The 21,478-nt window shown below is 36.3% G+C and overlaps 4 protein-coding genes across 8 annotated transcripts; 1 reads left to right on the top strand and 3 right to left on the bottom strand.

Annotated features, from left to right (window-relative positions):
• The first annotated feature begins 3,056 nt into the window (after window positions 1-3,056).
• On the top strand, window positions 3,057-4,155 carry LOC125480063 (retrotransposon-like protein 1). The gene has a single exon (XM_048590319.1). The coding sequence runs from the start codon at window positions 3,194-3,196 to the stop codon at window positions 3,914-3,916; it is 723 nt and encodes a 240-aa protein (XP_048446276.1). The 5' UTR covers window positions 3,057-3,193; the 3' UTR covers window positions 3,917-4,155.
• Window positions 4,156-12,152: 7,997 nt separating this feature from the next.
• Window positions 12,153-13,420, bottom strand: LOC103941911 (protein cappuccino). The gene is made up of 3 exons (XM_009352110.2): window positions 13,231-13,420; window positions 12,925-13,000; window positions 12,153-12,830 (listed from the first exon to the last, which is right to left on the bottom strand). Exons 1-3 carry the CDS (start codon window positions 13,306-13,308, stop codon window positions 12,292-12,294), a joined length of 693 nt encoding a protein of 230 aa, XP_009350385.2. The 5' UTR covers window positions 13,309-13,420; the 3' UTR covers window positions 12,153-12,291.
• Window positions 13,421-14,917: 1,497 nt separating this feature from the next.
• Window positions 14,918-18,377, bottom strand: LOC103965437 (meiotic recombination protein SPO11-1-like). Of its 5 annotated transcripts, none has more exons than XM_009378497.3 (15): window positions 18,260-18,376; window positions 18,046-18,145; window positions 17,801-17,874; window positions 17,428-17,529; window positions 17,071-17,144; window positions 16,934-16,950; window positions 16,605-16,674; window positions 16,463-16,499; window positions 16,256-16,303; window positions 16,096-16,154; window positions 15,974-16,005; window positions 15,750-15,855; window positions 15,435-15,555; window positions 15,296-15,362; window positions 14,918-15,208 (listed from the first exon to the last, which is right to left on the bottom strand). In XM_009378497.3, exons 1-15 carry the CDS (start codon window positions 18,324-18,326, stop codon window positions 15,082-15,084), a joined length of 1,101 nt encoding a protein of 366 aa, XP_009376772.1. In that variant the 5' UTR covers window positions 18,327-18,376; the 3' UTR covers window positions 14,918-15,081. The 5 variants fall into 5 exon arrangements, 4 of the variants coding, with proteins under 4 accessions (XP_009376772.1, XP_009376774.1, XP_048446315.1 ...); XR_007260483.1 differs by having other exon boundaries at window positions 15,134-15,208; window positions 15,435-15,621; window positions 15,793-15,855; window positions 18,260-18,377; XM_009378499.3 differs by lacking the exons at window positions 16,605-16,674; window positions 16,934-16,950.
• Window positions 18,378-19,737: 1,360 nt separating this feature from the next.
• LOC125480065 lies at window positions 19,738-21,006 on the bottom strand. The gene has a single exon (XM_048590337.1). The coding sequence runs from the start codon at window positions 20,497-20,499 to the stop codon at window positions 19,807-19,809; it is 693 nt and encodes a 230-aa protein (XP_048446294.1). The 5' UTR covers window positions 20,500-21,006; the 3' UTR covers window positions 19,738-19,806.
• Window positions 21,007-21,478: the final 472 nt, after the last annotated feature.

The following is a 21,478-nucleotide window of genomic DNA, read 5'->3' as shown; positions in this document are numbered from 1 at the left end:
CCTATTTTTCAGGTTTTTGTTCGGTGCAAGATTCGAACTGGAGAGATCTTTCCAAGTCTGTGGATTCAATCGGAGCCACAAGTCTGTGGAGTGGCGAAACTGGCCTGCAACAATGCCTGGCGAGCTGACCGGCAACGAGTCGGGGTTTGTGGAGTCAGGGAAGTGAGAGACGGTGATGGCTTGGACTTCTTGGATCCGTTTCTGTCAAACCCAATATTGCAGACTTGGAGATCCTCTGAGATTGAGAAAAGGAGAAGAGGGAAGAGGAGAGAAGCGAAGCAAGAAACACGAGGTGAAGCCTGAGGCGAAGAACAGAAAGGGAGGTAAAGCGAAGAACAGAAATACGAGGTGAAGCAAAGAATAGAAACGGGACTACGAATCCCCTCGTTTTTGGTGGCTCTCGCTAAGCCCACCTAGCGCAGGATTTAGTCGGCACGAGTCCGGCTTAATCCCATTAAACACAATCCTAATTCACACCAAACACTGGACTACTAATCCTAGCTAAGTAGTCCAATCCAGTGAAACTTAATCCGGCCAAACAAACGCTCCCTTTGAGTTTTAAGCAAAATGACAAAAAGATGTTGTAAGTGAATAGTATCAAGAGTGACTTTTTAGAGTAAAAATGTAATTAACGTTAAAAGTGAACAGTATCAGAAATGTTTCGTTAAGATTCCTTTTTTTTTTTTTTTTTCTAGATTTATTGATGTGAAATTAGCATTATTGCAATTGCCGAAGTAAAATTGTACACAAAGATTAAACGCCCTTATAGATCCCTCATACCACCCTTATAAACTCATCATTTTTCTCTTATGGACCCTTTTTATTTAAATAGTTAGTTTAGCACTTAGACCATCTCCAAATGAGATGTCAAATTTTAAACCTAAAATTTAAATTTGAAGGCTTACGTGGCACTTTGGCATCTTTTAAACTTTTGATCTCCAACCGATATATCAAATTTTAAACATAATAATAATTCATATGTATTTTATTTGCATTGGTAATGAAAAGAAGTACAAAAGGATAATGGTTTAAACCAATAAAAAATTAATAAAAAGCATTTAATAATTAATTAAAAAAATCTGAAGGTGCTATCAAATTTGGCAACAATGGGGAGAGATGTCAATCCATGTCATGTCACATCAGATTTGGCTTATCGATTGAAAAGCACTAATGCTGTCTTTTGTTACCGTTATTGCTGATTTGAACATTTTAACATCTCATTTTGGAAATGCTCTTAAATGCTGTAGAATTATTAAGACAACTAATTCTCCAAAATTATAATATGCCAAACACGTACGCGACTCAAACGTGGGCATGGTCAAACTTAAAAAGGAGTAGTGATTTAAGGTAAATCCTAATTTAAAAATGAAAAGATTTGGTTGGGTGTATATTAATGAAGCTTGGAAGCTAAAAAGAGCTTATCTGGAAGATAATAATAGAGAGACTAAATTTATGGATAAAATTTGCAAACTAAATGATGTATCATCAATAAGAAATGAACACGTTTATCAACGCTTAAGCAATAATTCAATCGTTAACTTTCATATTATTTAATTTACAAAATTTTAACTACAAATTATATCTCTTAGCATTTCTGAATGTAAATTGCATGATATTTGCTTAGAGTTGAAGGATTGAACACGATACAAATTCAAAACCAACCACAACTATAACCTGTTAATTCCAACAACCGCAAAAACCAATATTTTTCACCAACTATCACCTTTTGCTCTGGGTCACAGGAATAATGTTATTTGCACCAGTACAAATTGTATGTTGTCAATTATATATTCAAGATAGTAGCTCTTAGCTTAATTGTATTTTTCTTTCCAGTGTTAGAAGAGATTTCGAATCTTTGATTGGAAGAAAGAAAAAATATATATTTCTAATTGAAATGATATCTAAACACATTTTTTCTTCTTGTTAACACTTCTTTATAATCTTGTTCTTATTTTTTCATATTTGCTTTATTTAATATGATGTCAAATATGACAAAATATATATAAGAGGAAAAATTTGTGTGTAATTATCATTTTTTTTACCTTTGAAAATTATATATTTGTAATACATTTGATATTATTTACAATAAGAGTAGGGGAGTGGTTATAAAACTTTACAATGGACTAGTCATAATAATTTAGTTCGAATTTATCTTTCACTAGAATCGAACTTAAGACCTCTAACTTACAAGTGAAGAAGAATATCACTGTATTACTATGTGACGTGACAATGATGTTAATTAGATTATCTTCTGTCAATCTCGTATTAATTAAGCGATGGTGCTATCATGGGTTTGTTATAGAACACTTGATCAATATTTAATTTCTTTCGTGGTCCCAACTCTCTGGTCGTTGCCATCTATCTCAATCAAGTTTTATAAAGCAGTCACACCTCAAATGGTGAACGTGAAGATTACTCTTACCTGATGCCTCAATGGGCTGACAGCTAGAAAGTTCCACATAGTCGAGTAAAAAACATGTCAACATCCCTCCTCCCTCCAAATAGAAGAAAACTTAGTATGCACCCATTGTATAAGATGAAATTGTTTCACAATTGCTACATCATCATGTGAGTACACGAATATGAATGTGAAACAACCGCTTTATCCAACGGTTGCATGCAAGTTTTTATCTTTCAGAGAGAATTCTTGTGCAATGGTTGAGCATTTAAAGAGAATGATTTATATGAAACGAATTTACCGCGACGTTTTGTCTCTAAACTTATACATAACAATGAATTATTGTATCATAACACTACGGTAGTGATGAACTTGTTCCATGTAAGTTATCTCATTTATGACTACTCAATATGTGAATTCACCGCTACATATACACGCTGGCTAGGAAAATCTTGAAAGCAAACAAGAACATAGCTAAGTTGATTAGAATAATGTATTATCTTCACCATACCGAAATTTAAATTTCTCCTCCTAATAATTTATATTACATTAATTAAAATATCGCTTGAATCAACAACATCACGTGTTGAAAAACCGCCCACACAACCTAAAATTTCTTTAAGCCTAGACTACTATATATAACTCTCCATATTCCATAACTTCCACATATAGCATATGTTCACCTTTGGAAAGACGACTCCAACAATTGAAAGTTCGAACTCATCTCCACCACCCCATTATCTTTCTCAATTTTCCAAAGACCTCTTTAGCAATTAAAACTAGCTAAAGAGAAAAATGGATGATCAAAACCAACAAACCTTGACAAACTACTACTACAACTCCATAGATAATCAGCTTCTGAAAAAAGTTGCCAAGTTTTTGCTTTCAGCTTCTGTGTTTTCATTCTGCTTTTCCCGCTCATCCATGCTCTCATTCCTCCATTCCTTCAACTTCTACTTCTCAACATTCCCTTACCAACTTTTCACCCACACCATTGACAAGAACTTCATATTCCTCATATGCAACCTGCTCTTCGTTTTCCTTGCAAAACACTCTGGCTTAACCCGATCTCCGGCGCAGTCATCTTATCCTAGCAATGAAGAAACAAGCTTGAAGAATAGAGAAGGTGGTTTGGAATTCGGTTCGCCAATGTTAGAGACAGAAGAGCCAGTTTCGCCAAAGGAAGATGCGAAAGCGGGAAGTATGGACTCGCTAGAAAATGTTGCTGCAGGAGAAGAACATGAAAGTGAGCCTTTGATCAACCAAGTAGAAAGACATGCAGAGAAGGTTATTGAAGATTATGAAGAACAAAAAGAACAAGAACCAGAAAGTATTTTGTTAGTTTCAGAAGAAGAAGAAGAGGAAGAAGAAGATGGAAAACTTGCCGAGGAAGATGAAGAAGGAACAGGAAGGTTTGGTAATAGTACTGAAGAATTGAACAAGAAAGTTGAAGACTTCATTAGAAGAATGAAGGCAGAATTAAGGATTGAAGCACAAAGACAAATAATCATGGTTTAAGTAGTAGTAATTATAGTTTCCAGGGCAGCATATGATGTTTTACATTATGTTTTCTGAAAATTATTCCAGCTTGCTACATAATTAGTTGTGTAAGTTTGGGTGTTAATTAGCAGAGCCTTGATTTTTTTTTTTTTCCTTAATCTTCTACTTAATGTGTCTGGGAGTTGGCTTCGTTTGTAATGAATCTGAATTATTTACATGCTTAGTTGTGTAACATTATGAATTTTGGATGCAATGAATCTGTTCTTTTATTTAAAATAAAAACTAATACGGAGAGAACGAGGAAACAAAGAGAAATTCTTGTGTGGAGTGGTGAATGTTCTTAAACGATGTAATGAAATTGGTGGTGGTCTTCTATATTAAGAATGAACTTCACATTGGAGAATCAAAGGATCTCGCATAAGCTTACAAACAGTAGAATCGCTCCCCTTATTTTCAATTAATTTTTAAGTAGAATCTTAATTTCTTTCACTGTATCAAATGAGGTTACCTCCATATACTGAACCCAATGATCTAGGTGCTCCATGTCTTTAAATATGAGTTGTCCACGCACTCGACTTAAAGCGACTCCTGCGGCTTTTAGAAACATTATATATTATATATATAATGACAATTAACTAATTGTCTTGTACTGTAGTGTTTTAGGTTTCGGTATCGGACTATTCATGTATTGTTGGCCCCAATGACCTAAAATCTTTTCTATTTGGTGCAAATTGACAAAGAAAATAGTTTTCGTACACAAAGGAGTTTAAGTATATGATTATATTAAAAGATTTTACCAAAAAAAAAAATGATTATATTAAAAAAGAACCAACAGAAGCAAACACAACAACTGCAATAAAGGCCAAGTTAAAAACAAAAAATACAGGAAGGTTGAAAACAACAGCAACCAACAATCCAACCTCTAACAACCAGCACCAAGGGGAGAACAACTATATAGGGGTTCTTCGTTCTTGAAAAATAGGCCTATTAATTTGAAGTAGAGTGCGGACTTTACAAAGAACATAACCGAAAGCATATAGAGTTCTTATTGTGGGTTAGTTGGTCGTTATTGAGAAGTGCGAGACTCTGTAGAGACTTCGTGCCATCCCTGAAAGACATTCGCTAGGTTTCAAATGATTTTACTTCAGTTTTCATGGAGTCACGTATTGTAAAACTAATTTTCTAGCTGACACAGTTACTAGGCTAAGCCACAAAGTTCAAGGTAATTCTATACATGTTGAGATAATTGGATTTACCACTTAATCACCTTAAATGAAAAATTAGTGAAAAGGTAAATATAGCACATAAAGGCAGTACTGAAGTGGCCCAAAAGAAAAAGAAAGAATATAGCATATAGAATTTAGGAATGTTGGGTAACCCATGCCGTTAAGAAGTTGTGTTGCAATCTAATATACTCAGAGACATTGAAGTTTCCATCGACAGAATAATTCTTTACACGTGCTATTAACTCATGCAGCCAAACAAAATAAATCATCAAAATACAAGATTCGCTTCTCAAACTTGAATTGTCTGCCATTCTCATTTCATACTCTTCTTATCTTCTTTTATTTTTATGATCACGGTTAAGCTACATCAATATTTTATATTTTCATTACTTTTTGTCTTATTATTTCTATAAAAAATTCATATAAAATATTGACGTAACTTAACTGTGACTACACTATTATAAGAGAGGATAGAAAGAATATGAGATAGGGAGAGTAGACAATCTTAGGTCCAAATTGAATGATTCATTTGAGAACTGTAATCATCTTGCAGGAACTACATGTGGACAAAATGAAGACTAACACATGTCATGCCTATGGACATGGAATCTCTCTCTTGTTTTTTATTTTTTCTTCTTCTTTAAGAAACCTCGGTAATAGCAGAAAATTTTTATTAATATAAAAAAAATTAACCTATTTAGAGGGATATGAAATATTTCATTAAAGTCATTTATATGATGAGAAAGAGAAATAGAAATACAATAAAGGATATGTGAGTATTTACTCGCTAAAAAATGACTAACTTACGTTCCTCGTCAAGCAATGAAAGCAATAACGTAAAAGAGATTATATCACACAACTAAATTACTTTCCCACACTTTTTTTATTTTTTATTTTTATTTTTTGATACTTTACACACCACTAACACTTGATAGAAAATATTAAAAAATTAAAAGAATGTTGGGGAAGTAATTTGAAGTGTGTAAATATAATCTCTCTAACATAATTTTCCATATCCGATCACCGGTTTCTCATAATTTCCCATATTTTTTGATATTTTAAACTTTGTGGGTTTAGATTTAGGTGCCTCAAACGTTTATTTTTTAGATACATTTATGTGTTTTAGAATTTTAATTAAAATGCTTTCTATTATTGTGGTGCCAACCTATAATCTAAGAAATTAATTCATGTCAGGAAAAAATCTTAATTGATGACGCTTAGCTATTTAAGACTGTTCTCTTGCACCTGAGATCTTGTTTTCAAATTCCTTTCTCCGTATTTTAGATAAACTGCTGGGACCTAATCTATACCCGGCCTCAAACCTAGGACCTAATCTACCCCACCCCTTACCCACACCTTAAACACACTAACGTTATAGAAAACTAAACGTACCATATAACCAAATAACTATACAAGCAAACGTACCTCCAAGTGCGTTCATAAAATTACAAACCTATAAATATAAGCCGAAGAAATTATAGGTACAAAAGGATTTTTTTTTTTTTTTTTGTGAATTAATTATTGAAAACTTACCCATATAATTTAGATTGAACGGAATTCCTTAAATATTGAATAGCATTCCTTAAATAAATTAATTAATAATCATGAGGTGTATGTTAGATGTACAATCTAACCAAATCATGAGGTGTATTCTATTCAAATCTAAAATATTGAATAGCACTTAAAATCGAAAATATAATGCTTAATAAGAAATAGAAAACCTACAAATATTTGGTCTAAAAATTAAGAGAACAGAACGGCTAACTATAATTTTTCCTTAAAGTTTCTCAAGTGTCAAAAGACACAAATTTTGTTTTGATTTTTAAAAGGGATTGAATTTGTCTCACACTGTTGAATGGTATTGGTACATAGGTGGATGATGAATACTTGAAGTCTTTACATTTGTGTGGTTGGAAACCTAGAGCTTTCATTTTCACCCCTTATCTGGGAATATTTACATCAGAGCATGCAGTTTGTCCATATATGATGATTGGTCCTCCCCTCCTTCCTTCAAAGTGAAGTTAATTTCCAATGGATTTGACTACTTGGATTGTCAAGTTCCATTTGCCATTCAATGAAGATACCCCTGGTGGGGTGGGGATAACGATAGAATATACAGGAATAAGTGAATTCCAATTCAATTTCCATCTGAGATTGCTTCATATGTTTCTAAAAGCAGTTCGACCCATTTTAGGAGGGCTAGGACAAGGGCATGTAAATTGTTTTTAGGGAATTTTAACGAAAAGTTCTAGTACTGTTCACTTTAACGAAAACCACATTTTTACACTAAAAAGTCAATCTTGGTACTATTCATTTTACCCTTTATTTTGTCATTTTCGTGAAAATTCAAAGTTTTCAAGCCTTTTTCATTAGTTTTCATTTGTTTTGATTGTTTATTTTAAATAATACTTGTTTTTGTCATGCCCTGATTCCAAGATACGTCTAGGATCGACACATACCATATCGAAATGACCACATAAAATTAAGCTAGATTCAATACTTCAGTAAACTACACACATAAAGCACCTATAAACAAATAGTCCCACAAAGTGAAGTACCGAAAACAATCATTAATTCAACAATATAGTAGCTTTTCATCTTATTTTATGGTTGAACCTAGCTTTAGGGTTACACTGCCTACGTATCCTGGGAAGGAATCAAGCCAATCGTAGTTTACAATTTCGTTAAGCTAAAAAACCTTGTATTTGCAATGACTTCCACAATTTCTCATGGAATTATCTAGTAGGAAAACATAGAGTTCCAGAACCACTTAATGGAACTCGACAAGCACGACTCACTAGATTCCAGACTACTTAACTAACCATCTAACAACTAGGATTCCAGGCTAACTCAATGGAATCCCAAGAATATGGGGTTCCATACCACTCAACGGAACCATGCACGAAGTATGATTCCAGACCAACTAAATGGATTCCCTCGAATATAGGGTTCTGAACCAACTCAACGGAACCATAGAGGAAGTTGGATTCTAGACCAACTTAAAGAAATCCATCGGATATAGGATTCCAGACCAACTCAACGAAATCACCATGATAATGTGTATAATCCGCCAATGTGGATTAACCAAGTATGACCAATTCATATAACATTTGGTAGTGATCACCCATCACGGATATATCAAGTACAATTTGACACACCCCGACCCCGATATTCCCTGAACACTAGGGTAGGTACGTGCTAGCCAACATCCGAAGGTGACGCAAGCCATTTAGAATGCATGAGAATAAGAATAAATAAGACTTATCAATTTCCATATAATTAATATACGAATGAGGAACGTGTTCAGCGCATACAACTAACTAGAAATACTAAAAGAAATAACATAAAATTGAATGAATAAAATAATGGGTCCTACACTGAGAGAACTCAAAGATGTCAATGCGGAAGTGCCTTAATGCTAGGATTATACGCCTTAATTCTAAGTCCTGAGGGGGCGCAAAACAACATGAGTGGACTAAGTTGATATATATATATATAATAAAAACAGTTATCAACGTACTAACCCCCAAAGTTTTATGGAAATTCAATAGTATAATATGTAATAGGTTTTCTGAAAACCCTAACATGCAATAAAACCTTTCATAAAACGAATCTCGTATATAGTGTGCTAACTAGTGGTATCATAATCGACCCATAGGCCCCTACATCACCCGACCTGAAGGCCTAATATATGAGTCTTCAATCGACCCGAAGGCCCCCTTACATTACCCGACCCGAATGCCAATATAATATCTCCCAACCCGAAGGCCAATATAATAATCTTCAATCAACCCGAAGGCCCCTACATCACCCTGACTGGAAGGCAATATAAGTATCTCGCTCAAAGGCAGAACAGTGACCAATAGATACGCACAAAAACATTGAATATAGTCTTTCCAAACATAGGTACATATATCTCGAAATCATCTTTATAGAATAAAATTATCCATCATCTATACTATAAATAAGTGTGTGAAAACATGTTCTAAATAGTATATTGTCATCCATCAGATGTCCTACAAAGAACATGGGTTCGATAGAAAATATGGTATTCCAAAATATTCTAAGTAAGCATAATATCTCATACAACATTTCATAAAATGTAATCATTAAATCATGCTTTTCATGTATGCGTTTCTACTATTAAAACATGCATTTTAGAAGGGGTCCACATACTTCGTCGTCTTAGAGCCGCGCAAACTAGCGAAGACGAAAACGCCACAATAAATGCACCTAAGCACATAAAGGGTCCAATTAATAAAACTATATTCAAACGCTTGAATTTGGGAAAATGGACGTCAAAAACGGATTTAGGACGTCAAATTACCCCAAGAAGGGTCCCCGGTAAATATAAAAAATTGAACAAAAGGTCAACAGAAAGAATATTCCTGAGAATATTCCCTGACTGATAAAATAGTTCCTGACGGAATATTCCATCTGGGTCAAAGGGTTGGATCCGTTTAGGGCTTAGGAAAGGTGTTGGGTTAGATTTAGGTGACGTCTGTAATAGCCAGCCAGACCTAGAAAACTTCTCACTTCAGTAACGTTTCTTGATTACTCCCAAATAGACACTGCTGAAATCTTCTGAGGATCCACACTAATTCCCTCAGCAGAGACTACACGTCCAAGAAAACTGACTAGTCCAACCAAAACTGACAGTTACTGAACTTAGCATACAACTGATTACTTCTCAACCTTTCCAACATCAACCTCAAATGCTTCATGTGCTCAGCAACACTCTTGGAATAGATCAAGATGTCATTAATGAACACAATTACAAACCGATCCAGGTACAGTCTGAAGACTCTATTCATTAAACCCATGAATGTTGCAGGTGCATTTGTTAATCCAAAAGGCATGACACGGAATTCATAGTGCCCATACCTAGTGCGAAAGGCAATCTTCGGCACATCTTCTTCATGAATCAGTAACTGATGATAACCCAATCAAAGATCAATCTTAGAAAATACCTGAGCACCCTTCAGTTGGTCAAGCAGGTCATCAATCCGAGGTAGAGGATAACAGTTCTTCACTGTCACCCGATTCAACTGTCTATAGTCGATGCAAAATCTCATCGACCTATCCTTCTTTTTAACAAACAAGATAGGAGCACCCCAAGGAGACATGTTGGGCTGGATGTAACCCTTATCCACTAACTCCTAGAGTTATATCTTCAATTCTCTCAACTCTGCTGGTGTCATTCGATACTGGTGCTAAGGAAATAGAGTTTGTTCCTAGAAGCAAGTCAATGGTGAATTCGATCTCCCTCACTGGTGGCAACCCTGGCAAATCCTCAGGAAATACATCGGTGAAGTTTTTCACCACTTGGCACATCTTCAGGACGCAAAAAAGATTCATCCCTCATCACTACGTGGGCTAAGAATCCCACATATCCCTTATGCAACAACTTAGTCGCCTAGATAGCAAAAATAATACTATTAGGAAGGATTCGTCACTCACCTTGAAATGTGACTGACGATCGTCCAGGCCGATTGAACATCACAAACTTCTCCCTACAACCGACATAAGCATAGTGCCTGGATAACCAATCCATTCCCAATATAACATCAAACTCTGCTGATTTGAAGGGAATTAAATTAGCCTCTATAAGTTCCCCTTCAACTACCACTAGGCAATCCCTATACTCCCACTACGCATAGAAAAGATCTCCATATGCCTCTTTGTAACATCCCACATCGCTCAGGCAAGTGGATCATGTAAGCCATATATGTATATTCTCATCTCTACCTAGCACGATGCCTTTTGGGAGCTCACTGGCTTTAGGTTCCGTAAGAACTCTGAAGTTAAGCGAGTTTGGGCTGGAGCAATCCTAGGATGGGTGACCCACTGGGAAGTTGCTCGTGAGTTCCCAGAAACAAAACATGAGGGCGTGGTCAGGGCCCAAAGCGGACAATATCGTGCTACGGTGGAGTCGAGTCCTTAGATGTGGTAGGAGCCCCAGCCTGGATGTGACAGTTTGGGAGTGGATCATGTAAGCCTTATATGTATATTCCATCTCTACCTAGCACGAGGCCTTTTGGGCGCTCACTGGCTTCGGATTCCATAGGAACTTCGAAGTTAAGCGAGATCGCGCGAGAGCAATCCTAGGATGGGTGACTCACTGGGAAGTTCTCATGTGAGTTCCTAGAAACAAAACCGTGAGGGCATGGTCGGGGCTCAAAGCGAACAATATTGTGCTACGGCAAAGTCAGCCCGGGATGTGGTGGAGGCCTGGGCCAAAATATGACACACTTGTACTAGCATATCAAAACCAAGCGGTGTAGGTTGCAAATTTATAATTCGTGCAAATGATGGAGATACAAGTGAAAATGTAGCACCCGACTTAATCAGAACTCTAGCTGGATTACCACAAATAAGTAACGTACCAGTAATGACTCGGGGATCCTGAGGACAATGTAACCAAGTAGGTAGTGAACCCTAATACGGATTAACCAAGCAAAGTCACCCCTAAAATATGTATGGTCCCCAGTGTGGATTAACCAAGCATGATCATCTATGTACAACATTGCTACATGGTTTAGTCTTATTCTCACACATCCTACATCATACATTATACCATAGCGATGTTTTGTGAGTGGACTACCTATGCATTCTTTTGTTTGCTTTGAGACTCATATTTGTCACTTGTGCTAACTAAACGAGGTGACTTGATCAGCTGGTTCTACATTTGCCGAAAGATCTGATGGACCATCTACTTGAGTATTTACACACGCAAGGGAGAGTGTTGTGATATACATTCTCATACATAGGTGATTGTGTAAATCCTAAGTAGAAATAAGTTAGGAATTCTTCGGGATCAAAAAGATCTTTCCTATTAAACTTTGTATGACTTGGAGAACAAGTTTTCCCTCCTCATTATGACTATAAATAAAGGCACAAGGTATGGAGAATAACACACACATTTCTTCAAGCCTATTTTGCATCTCTCTTTCTCTACATGTCGTGCCTCTTCTATTTCTCTCAGTAAATATAGGCCACAACACACATGCAATTTCTTAAACATTTAGACCAAAATTCTTTCGACATGAAATGTCAAGGGAAGAGAAAAAAATGAGTTCCGACTTTACATGATATAATTATCAGGGAAATCCTTGTATGATGAATGAACAATAAGCCGTCTAGCAATCCTAGACCTATTTCAGCACCTTACATGATACAACACTTAGATTTCTTATCCGATTTGGCCGCTGGTTTCGTTATTGTCTGTGCAGCATTGGCTGCCGGTGGCGGTGGTGGTAGCACCTGATTTGGTGGTGCGGGTGTTTTTGGTGGTTGTGGTGGCACTGATTGTGGTTGTAATTGTAGTGGCAGTGGTGGTTGAGACTGTTGTGGTACCGATGGTGATGACGAAGCTAACGGCACTGGTGGTGGGGGTAGCGCTAGCAATGGCATCATTTTGAGACGACCGGGATCATTCCAGTGATAGTCATACCCTCCATACAGCGGATAGGGATAAAATGGCAGTGGAGCCACTTCATAAGGGTTATAACCATAACCATATCCAGCCTCTCCAAAATAATCGTATCCCCCACCCCAATCGTTCTTGACCTCACCGTCGAACGTAACACTTTTTACTTCTGCATGTTTCCCTGACCCTTCCAACACCATTAGAAGTGTACTTGGATTTACTTTCCCTGAAACTTTTACCGTTCCTCCCTCTGCATCTATGTTAATTTTATACACACCTAAGTTTCACAAAAGCAAAATAAAATAAAATAAATTCATATTAGTGAAAAATAAAAGGGCAAATCAAGGAGGGGGAAAATGAAAAATATATACCATAAATATTCTGCAAGACTTCGTAGATCTTTTTCCTGCATGCTTCACAATTGATGCTTACTTTCAGAACACAACTCTGCAAAAGAACGAATTCATATCAAATTAAGCTAAGATAAAATAAACTAAAAAAATTTACAATTAAAAACAAACGAAGATAACATATACGAGTTAGGTTAGTTGCCCAACAACACTGCCCACTACCAGCACCCAGTTCAAACCTTCGTTTCATAAATTAGAGTAATTCAAAATATCGCCTCGATAACAAAAAATACAAAGACAGAAGTATTAAAGGTGTTATAATCTTACCATTTGTGCAACAGAAGAATCCATCAGAGCTTCTGATAGAATTTCTTGGTAGCTCTTCCGAATGGTGTTTTCTTGCATCAGCTTACTGTTGTCTGAACCGCTTCATACGCACAGTGTGACCTATTTTTATGTCGTTTATATATTATTTTTTAAAAGATAATTACTCATGAATTTCCATGTTTTATAGTTGTATTTTGGCTGTTACATTCTGGATCAATTCCTAAAATCTCTGGTCTCGGATATTTCCATATAAGTTTGATTCGAGCAGGAATATTAGTGTTTCAAGAATTTCACTCTGTAAAACCTTGCAGAAGAGGTAATAAAACCACGTGATATTATTGGATGAATTGCCTAATACAAGTCACGTAATTTTTAATATTCGAATTTACTTCTTAATTCGGATTGAGAGATATAAGTGTGAATGTGGACATTCAGTCGTCATAGTACATTCAAAAAGAAAAAAAATAGATCAAAGTCAAATTGATTAAGAAGAAATTAATATCGACAAGATACCAACAGTTAATTTGATATCTTCTTAGTTGGTTAAAAGAATTTTTTCCAAGGCTCATTAGCTGATATGGAGTTCCTACCAACCGATAACATGACACCTATACATTTTTAACATTATGATTTGGAGAAAAGCTTTTAGGTTCCGGGCTCATTAGCTGACTTGGAGTTCCATCAACCATGACTTGACACGTGTACAATTTTAACACAAACCCACCATTTAAGGAAGGGAGCATTTTTGCTCATCACCATAAACTATAGTATATGTCTATCGTACACCTAATCATCTATCACGTGTTCTTTCACTTAACTTTGATCTTGGTGGTGGCCACTGTTCTAAAATCTTCGCCTAGGCCCAGCCTAGGCAATAGCCACAGGCCCGATTAATCTCTAGACATTTGAAAACTAAGAAAGGACACCTAAACCTGCTTAGGGCGCCACCTAGCCCGTCCAGACTCATCTAGACACTAGCCTAGATCACGACTCTCACTTAGATAGACATTTATTCATTCGATATATAATTTAAAAATATATAATCAGATTCTTATGTATCCCAATGAAATTATTAAGTATAATTAGACAATTATTTATACGCTATATAATATACTTACTTAAATCCGCCTAGGCCTCCACCTAGCCACCAAGGCGCTAGGTCCCAGCCTGCCACTTACTAGCACCTAATGTCTTTTAGAACCTTGGTAGTGACAGTGTCAAACGTTTGGATGAAGGTGGTGGTGACATTTTGATCGAAGATTGCTTCATTGTCAGTGTGGATAGAGACGGTGAAGGGAGAGTGAAGGCAGAAGGCTGGTGTTATATTAATAAAAGGCATCAAGTCATGATGTTAAAAATACACACGTGTCATGTCATAGTTGGTGGAACTCCACATCAACAGTGTGCCTGGAACTTGGAAATATATAAGCAAAAAAGTCTTTTTACTTCTTTTTTTAAAAGCGATATTATAGAATCACAAGGCCTGATCCATATTAGGATGATTGAGTAATACAATTGTATTCACCAGGGTCATCACATTTCACCAAATTAAACACAGTGCCTTGCAATCTGTCAAAATTCTGTTTGTACAGGATCGCGTTCAAAAGCGAAGCACGATTTTAGCCCACCGAGAAACAGAGACTTCGGATGCAAGTAAAAAGGTAAAGACGATAGCGCACCATAATCATAAAGGAATTACATCACTAATTATTGAGGCATTCCAGTCTTGTGTTTTCAGATCATTGTTTGTCCACTTAACAATGGTTTGCAAATGCAAATGTTGATTATGCTTTGCAGAAATCCGATAATTTCGTTTATCCTACAATCTAAGTAATACAGATTTAGATGGTGTTAGATGTGGACTCCACCTTGAAGTTTAGATGGTATGTACACCTCCGACAAATAGTTAAGTTCGTGCACAGACAACGCTTCTAACTCAAACTTCACTCCTCTTTCCAGCATCAACTGTAGCTCCAATCTGTCATCAGAAAGAGTAAAACTATGAAATGTAATTTAATCGATCCAGTCATATGAAGAATGAGATAAGAAACCTACAGAGTCTTACCTCCAGTGTGGCGGCGCTTCTCTCTGTAAGTAGCATCGAAGTAGCATGGCCTCCGTTTTCCTCTTGTCTGGCATCATTATAAGGAACCTCAGGAAGGTTACAAACAAAAAAATGCCATGTAAAGCACCATATCTCTCACCTTCTACCGTCAAAGGAAGGAGACACTGTTGTGGAAGACCGTACTTGTCTGAGTCCGAAGGGAAGGCTCCAAGCCAGAGTACCTCAGGGACGCGTAGAAATTTTGCATCATAGGCCATTTGCTTACATAACAATGGGAGTGCGTTAAATTGATATAAACTTGAGCTTCGTTACAATATAGGAGCAGTCTACAAAACAATTGACTTCTTCAGCACTTCTTAATCTTCAATATGTGCAGTTTTCCTAGGTAGTTCACATGCTAGTCAACTTTGCAAAAAGTAGATAACAATTTAATGGATTAATTAGCAAGCCTAACCATAGAACCAAACCGATATATTGAGAGGATGTCAAAACCGTACGGATCACAATCTACCAAGCAATAGATAGGGAGATGCAGAGTATCAACAAGGAGCCCCAAAAACCTAGCAAATATAACGGAAAATTATAAGAACTAAATAGATAAAAAGGAAACGAACATGCAAACAGCATATAAGGCAAGGCACGCCCTACTCCCATTTTAGTTTGAAGGGGACTCCTTACCTTCTTGTGGGAATATCAGGATAGCCACGCCCCTGTGAAGAAAAACACCCATAAAAATAATAAAAAGCTGTTGCAAGGATCCAAGAGAACTAATATGGACAAAGCAAAAGGTGTATGCTTACAGTGGTAACAATGCAATGGTTTTTGTTGCAAAACTGGTCATTTGCCAATCGTTGAAAAACTGTACAAAATATATAAACAAATGATGGTTTGTTGATAGAAGCACGCATCAAAATCAAGCTCTTTCATGCTAAAGCGTCAGAGTTAAAAAAACTAGTATACCTGATTCTTTCTCCACAACAAGTATGTACCGAGCTACACTGACAATATCTGCATGTTAGAATTAAAGGTTTGAGTTTTCTTTCCTTGGACACTTAGGGTTGGTCTATAAGGATTAGCAATGCGTTTATAACATTTACATTATCAAAATTGAATAACATTGTTTCTAAACACAGAAATTTAATTATTCTTTCTTAACCATCTGGATACCTTTAACCTCTTCAACATGAATAGGGACAGGGAAGGCCTGTATGTGAACCAGATGCAAAGTTTTAAGTTCAAACACAGTCAGGTGACAATGAAGAAGATATCATCAAATCGTTTTAAAAAATCAAATTAGATCCATTCTTACTGTGTTTGGCCTATTTATGCAATCAAATACGTTTCCAGCTTCTGAGAACCTTAACCAGCCCATTACCAACCTATAAAGCATGTCAATTAACATTCTGGTTTGACAATATGTGAATTGTTATCATTGTTATCAACGCAATGAAAATCTAATGCTACCACAGAGAGGAAGTTGATCAACTCAAGATTAACAAAGTATTCAATAAAACCAGGAATGCACACATTTAAATGTGAATAATTATTGGCATTAGTCATTTTCATACAAAATCAAACAGGAAAGTACACCATTATCTTCTTTTCTTTGAAAATCAACCGAAAATTTTTCATACATACCCCTTTCCGACAGACACCTGTCAAAAGGAGGGAACATATCAAAATGCTACCATACTAATCGTACATAACAGGCTCGAGTACAATAATATAAATAAAATAGCAATGTAATTAAATGAGGAAAAAATCGGAGTACCCACGACATTCAAATTGTGGCGACTACAATGCAGAAGGATGCATATGTCATTGATTGCACGGTCTACGACTGACTGATCTGCATTGTAATTTAAGCAGAAAATATTACTACTTACATGGGAGACCGTGAACGTACCTCATCAAGAACTTCAAATTATTAAAGATCATGTCTAAACAGAAATCCTGTGTCCTCCATGATGATATGAAAAATATAAGGCCCAAAATATATTGCATTTATCAAGGTTTACTAAATTTACAAAGAATACAATTTATCATAATCCAAGTTCAAGGTCCCTTAACGAGCTATATCATATAGCAAGGATTATGCTTTGACACTGGAAATGAAAGATAACTCAGATAACCTGAAAATATAGAAGGATGCATGTAATAGATATCCCTCTTAGACCCATGTTTGTTTTCTTGCAGAAGTTGCTGAACAATCAACAAAACCCTGAGAAAAACATCTGAAACAGATTACGCAAACCAGTTAATCATCAATAACAAATGCACTTCATAAATCTCTTAAACATTTCCGATAACGTTCTATTGTCTGTTGCATTGTAAGACTCAGTCATGATCACATATACATTGACAATGATAGTCTGACAAAAATACATGCACGATTCTACGGCGTGCTATGCCTCTGATAAGTTGTTTGCAAATTAATAAAGACAAATAACGAAATGCTTTCAAAGCCAAAAAAATCACGTTCCACAGCAAGCACAACAATCCTACCTAATCTACGCACATGGCTTGCCCTTCGAAGCGTGAGAATCTCCTGCCCTTTCGGTGAATCAAAACTACAATAGCTGCGCAGAGCATAACAATTTCGATAACTAAAATTTAAAACGTAGTAATGATGTATTAATAAGTAGTGAATCATAAACGTAAGAATTCTGTGGCGCGTGTTCGGTTGCTGAGAATATAGAGGAAAATCTGAACAATCAACTAAAATCGAGAAAGAAGGCTTAGGATCTAACCAATTTGAATCGGGATTCGTGCAGTAATTTCTGAAGCGATCGATGAAAATCTCCGGAGACCGTCCATTGCTGAGATCTTCAACCATAGCTCGAGTAAATTCTGGGCACCCAAATAAATTCACAAAAAAAAAGGAAATGGAAAATGAGGAATTAGTGTCTACTCGAAGAAATTGAATTTCAAATTCGAAATTTTGATAAAATTGGGAAAGCTGACCTCTGATTTTTCTTAGCAGATCGCGGGGCCGTGGTTGTGAGTTCCATCTCGAGTGCCTTCCCTCCATAATGCTTGCGTTTTGTGAAATTGAAGTTTTCGAAAATAATGGATTGCTGGACGTATCGGTTGCTGTTGGGCCAGGTCACTTGGGTTCGGTTCAAAGGCCTCGTTTGGTGCACCGTATTAAACTTTAGTAAGATTTTAGCGTGATAATTTCATCATGTGGTGTATATTGAGTTATTAAATTGCATCACAAGTCCATGAAACATTGACTATGTCGTAACTTTTATTATAAAACGTGGTTTAGTACTATCACATATTAGTGTTTTTGTCGAAAAACCCCAAACGACTTCAACAACACGGCAAAAACACAAAAAATTACATCTTCTGCCTCCCCCCCCTCCCATTTTCAGGCCAACCAAACTCCATTCTCTAGTCCCCCCCCCCTCTCTTGGGCCATAGTTTGAGTGTCATATAGAAGAATCTCTCATGTTTATCACATTTAAAGATTTCTCTAAACTTATCCAAAATACCATGTGTTTGACAACAAGACTTGCTTAACGTGTTAGTTGCTTATTTTCTTAATCCTTCAAGTAAAATTTGAGTGTTGTACAGAAGATCTCTTGAATATTGTCATCCAAAACAATAAGGGCTTAGAACTTCACTAAGTTCTCGAATTTGATTCTATCTTGTTGATAGAACAATCAAATCTTGATGAAACACCATCAAGCTTGCCCCATTAGCTCGAATGTCATTCCATTGCCTAAAGCCAATACGAATGCATCTTGAGGCCCAAACCACCATAAAAGGTGTGGGAGACGTGGCAAGGATTCCAACCCCTAACATGCGCCTTAGGGGAGACAAAACAGAGGCCCACTTTAGGGTGGCAATCATCCTTGAAGCATAATTCTCTAGCTTTCAAGGCCTTCAACTTCAAGAATTAGGGCAAAGTCCACGCAAATCAAGATCTTGTAGACCTTGAGACGTACTTCCACCATAATGCAATTGACCATTGGTTCCGCTTCGCTTTGCATTACCTATAGTTGTTGCGGAAATCATTCATGTCGTAAAAGCATCAAAAGTCAAACCTTGCTTAAGAAGGCGATCCTAAAGATACCAAATTGAAGATTTCTAAATTCCAAGAGGCCTCAACACCTAGGGAAGCTTAGAATTGTTAAACATGGGGCCTAAGCTGGCCAAAATTTCCCCCAATATTGGCCGAAATTTTACCCTTCTAATTTAATTTTTGAACAATTTTCTCACGTTTTTCAGAATAAATTTGGTGTTTGTTTTTGTCTATTGGATATTTTCGACATATTCTCGAATTTGAGTTAACTGAATTATATATATATATTCCGTGTGTGTGTGACCGAATTCATTAATTCATAATTAAGTATATGTTGTAGAAAAGTTAGTAGTCTGGTTCTACTTGCTAAATACCTAATCAGCTTTCTAAAAACAGAAAATTAGCATCGATCAAAACTTGAAACATGAATTAAATTGACCTGTAGAATAAAAATAATTTGCAAGTGATATGATACGATATATCATGCTTGAATAATGTCTCTCTGAAACCTTGGAAACTTGATGGAGCCCATTGAAATGTCAATCTCAATCAGATTTTCTTCTTCATTCATCTCACTCATATCTCCCAATACCTCTCTCACACCTTGTCGCAAATTTGACTGCAGCGTAATCTCAATGAGGCTATCTTCTTCTTCATCATCAGAGACTGAACAATCATCAGAAACTTCAAACTTCTTATCCAAATTCTCACTTATTTCTGATGGAGAATCCAAAATTTCAACTTGGTCACTTTGTTGGGCAGTTTCTGCGAGAGTCTCTACCAGTTGATGAAGCCCTTTTACAACATCTTTTTCACTTTCTGCTTCTTGTGTTAGAGAATACAACAATTCCATGTCGACGTTGGAAGAATTAGAAGTGAGATGCTGGTCCGACTTTGAAATCTTGACATCTTTATGAACTAGCAGCTGCTCTCTAACTTGCTCCGCATCCGGCAGGTTTTCTTGGCCTCCGGTGAGATTCCCAGTTCCGACTGGTATCTCATCCAAAATAACCAGCTTTTTATTTGTGTTGGTGAGGAGCAAAATAGTTGAGAGGATAGAAATTGTAACAAGGAAAGCGAAGAACAAGTCAAAGTTCACCAAGAAAATGAGACCTAGGCAAGAAATTAGGACAGCAAAACACAATGAGGAACTGACTAATTTAGTCCTAGCCATTTCACAGAGAGCATCAAAAGCTCACAGAAAGTAAGCAAACGACAAGCGTAAGCGCACAGTTGGGTAAGAGCATTCACTCTTTTTGTATCCCGACACGATTCCGGCAAACAAAGAAAAAGAAGTTAACGTTGAAGATAAATTACAAACTTTCACTTGCTGTAGTGCTGCTGATGTTCTGCAAATTTGAGGAGTTTCAGAAGAGAGTGTGCTCTTATCTGAAGTCGATTCTCTTGAGAACTGCCATTTATATTTTTCACATCGTCAACACTTTGCAATTGACGAATCATATCGTGTGCGACTCAGGTCTGCTCCCCACATGGCGCCTCTCTCAAGTAGAATACAAAACAATGCATGTAAACCCTAGCTAACATCAATATATGCCTAGGCTCGCCGAAGAGACTTTTCACTCCATTTTCTAGGCAACCAAACAAAACCCATCAACAAAAAGTGAGCATACAAAGAAAAGCGTGACTTGAAAGTGTTTCCTAGAAGACCACCCCTTTTTGTTTTTGGTATCAATTTTCACAGTTAACAAATAAACAAATGATCAACTAGCTAGGAATTTTTATAGGTTTCTCTTGTTCGTCTAGTTAATTTACATGAAAAACACTTACACGTAACTGTTTTTATTACTTAGCATTTCTGGGTGACTTAATATTTTATTTGTGTTTTGTAATTTTAAACTGCCTCTCAATACTTGTCACATTATAGAAACAATCTCGTATAATTTAGTTGTAACAATATACCATACTTATATTGAAATGCATAAATTTCTACTTACCTAACTTTCTTCTTCCAAAAAAAAATTTACCCAACAGTTTTGAGGAGAATGAAGGGATTTTCTATGACTCTCCTAATATCAGGCACTCCGAGCTTTTTATTAGATATCTAATTTAAAACAAGAAAAAAAAAATTAACGGTTAAAATTTCGAAATATCCACTATAGAATTTTCGAAGAGTGAAAATATACTTTTTAACG

This window comes from the organism of the source record quoted next, unplaced genomic scaffold, assembly GCF_019419815.1.
Source record: "Pyrus x bretschneideri cultivar Hongxiangsu unplaced genomic scaffold, Pyrus_bretschneideri_v1 Contig31, whole genome shotgun sequence".
NCBI lineage: Eukaryota > Viridiplantae > Streptophyta > Magnoliopsida > Rosales > Rosaceae > Pyrus > Pyrus x bretschneideri.
The sequence above is the reverse complement of the archived record's forward strand: the minus strand, read 5'-3'. Positions and strand labels throughout refer to the sequence as shown.